This window comes from Penaeus monodon, chromosome 27 (genome assembly GCF_015228065.2).
Source record: "Penaeus monodon isolate SGIC_2016 chromosome 27, NSTDA_Pmon_1, whole genome shotgun sequence".
NCBI classification, from domain to species: domain Eukaryota; kingdom Metazoa; phylum Arthropoda; class Malacostraca; order Decapoda; family Penaeidae; genus Penaeus; species Penaeus monodon.
In genome coordinates this window covers 29,664,595-29,666,864 of record NC_051412.1, presented here as the reverse complement: position 1 = coordinate 29,666,864, position 2,270 = coordinate 29,664,595, and the positions used below count along the sequence as shown (strand labels likewise).

Genomic DNA, 2,270 nt, shown 5'->3' with positions numbered 1-2,270 from the left:
ATATTAACTACGAATGTGTTTATTCGAAGAATACCACTGGACTTTCTTTATTTGGTTGCAGATGATTTATTGAACAAATCTGGAGTTCTTTACAGATCCATAAAGAATATAACAATAGCCATATTCAGGTTTCATGGGATTACTAATTATGGATATGTTCACCATGATTGAAGACCTTAACTTGAATGTGTCCGAAATTGGGAAGCTCTTCAAACACACGATCATCTGGAACTCGACGATCCAGAGGGTAGCCATGTGGACGCTTGTCGGGGTACTTGCCATGGGAACCATAGTGAATAAATTGGGTAATTCCATGAAGCTCATCCATTGCCGCATCAGCTGTACCATCAGTTACGGCTACAACAAGGTCGAATTCCAGACCCTGTTCATTACCCTTGGGGATGAGGAATCGGTTAGGAATGCCAGTGGCACTCTCAAAGTCTGTTAGTCCGGAATCTGTGCCAGATAGGGCTTCTTTGGTCTTGTCGAAGAGAGTCTGGAAACTTGGTACGTCAGGGACTGTTACTGCAGATTCCGAAGACTTACGGACAATGTGGTTAACTCCTGGTGCCACTGTTGAAATAAAAAGAAACGAATTTAAGTACAGATGACTGTAAATGAATTATCTTTAAAAAAATAAGATTTACTGCAAATGTCAATTATAACATTATAACTGTCCAACGTGATTGACACAAAAACTAGAATACATACACTTCATCCAGAATTTATCAAGTTCAATGGCATTCCAGCGACCTTCATCAAATGTGTATTCAATGCCATTGTTGTCACGATGAGGCCAGGCAAAAATTCGGATTGTTGCTAGTACCTCCGCACCTTGATTGTTGCTAACGTCTATGTTGTAAGCAAAATCCTTGTGGTTAAGTCTTGGTACGTAAGTGGAGATTTCCACATCTGCAATTTCTTCTGTGTCATCAACGGCGTTATGAAGACTATATTCAAAATCTTCAAAGTAGGTCTCCAGTTCACCATCAACAGACAGATTATCAACACTTACACCTTCGAAGGCCAGTTCTTCTAAAGTGTAAGGCGGAAGTGAGTCCTTATGCTCTTTGAAGATGTTATCCATATATTTATGAAGTCTAAAGAAGCTAGGATCACGTGTGGCTGTTTCAAAGTGTTCCAGTACGCCAGGGGGTAGTGCATACTTTCCATGAGGATCACCCTGTCGACCAAGTACAATATGGGCAGTGTTATGCAACGCCCCGTAGTATTGGACATTGGGACTGTACATAGATGATTCAATAATGTCTCCCAGGATGTCAATACCATGTTCATTCATAATATCAATGCGGTTACCAGCCCTGTCAACAATGTAACCATGGGCAATAGCATCTCGAATTCGGCTTTCAATGATGAGCAAGTCTCGAATTCGGGCAACGCCATCTACATCCTCGAAGTTGACATTATCGGGACGAGAGGGAAACTGACCTCCGTACTTGTAAGTAGTGTGAGGGGCAAAACCTTGGACAATGGGCTTTCCCCAGTGAAGTTCTCCCACAGGGTCCAAGTAATTGGAGAGACGTTCGGCGTCAAATCGGACGGTAAGTTGATGATGAACCCAGAAGAAGTTTTCCCCTTTACGATCCAATCGATGACTGTATTTGTCTTGCCACCAGAAAGGGAATTCCATATGCCAGGTAACGTGGTGAGTGTTCATTCCAATGTCCTCTCCAAAGTAGGCTACTCTTTGTTCAGGGTTCTTTTTGGTCCCTGTGAAAGTGGATTTGAATTTACCAGGTGTCTGTGTTTGTTTAGCACGATAAGCTGCTTCAATGACTTCGCTGTTGGTGAAGAGATGAGGAGTGACCTCATAGAGTGGGGGGAGTACAATATGTTCAGCAAGAGGCGAGTGGATGACGGCAACATAGAGTGCATATACGAATTCTCCCTCATTGACAATTTGGCGGAAATAGGCAGCATTGCTGACAAATGTATTCCAGTCCTTGCAGTGAATGAGAACATCGAAGAGCATAAGTGCTTCATGACGATGCCTGGTGTTGAAGAGGGAGAACCAGTGCCTCTGTTGGAGAAATCTGTGATCCTTAATGTCTTTCATGATCCTCTTGGCAGCTTGGCCGCCATCATTATAATGTGAAAGATCAGCCTCTGGATCGAAGGTGTCAGCTTTGGCTTTCAGTTCAGGATCCCGGATGTTTCCGTAGATTTTGTGCAGCAGGAAGTTGATGTCATGCTGCTTTTGCGCATTAGACACACCTGGAAAGGAACGCAGGTTTAGAGACACATTTGCA

General features: G+C 43.1%; 1 protein-coding gene across 1 annotated transcript in view; it reads right to left on the bottom strand.

Moving 5' to 3' along the window:
• Positions 1-41: 41 nt before the first annotated feature.
• The window catches only part of LOC119590761 (hemocyanin C chain-like), a 4,802-nt gene continuing 2,573 nt past the window's right edge, over positions 42-2,270 (bottom strand). Inside the window, exons 2-3 of the mRNA XM_037939472.1 lie at positions 712-2,235; positions 42-573 (exon numbers count right to left, since the gene is read on the bottom strand). Coding sequence (XP_037795400.1) covers positions 143-573; positions 712-2,235 — 1,955 coding nt within the window. The 3' untranslated portion in view covers positions 42-142. The remainder of the gene's footprint in view (positions 574-711; positions 2,236-2,270) is intronic.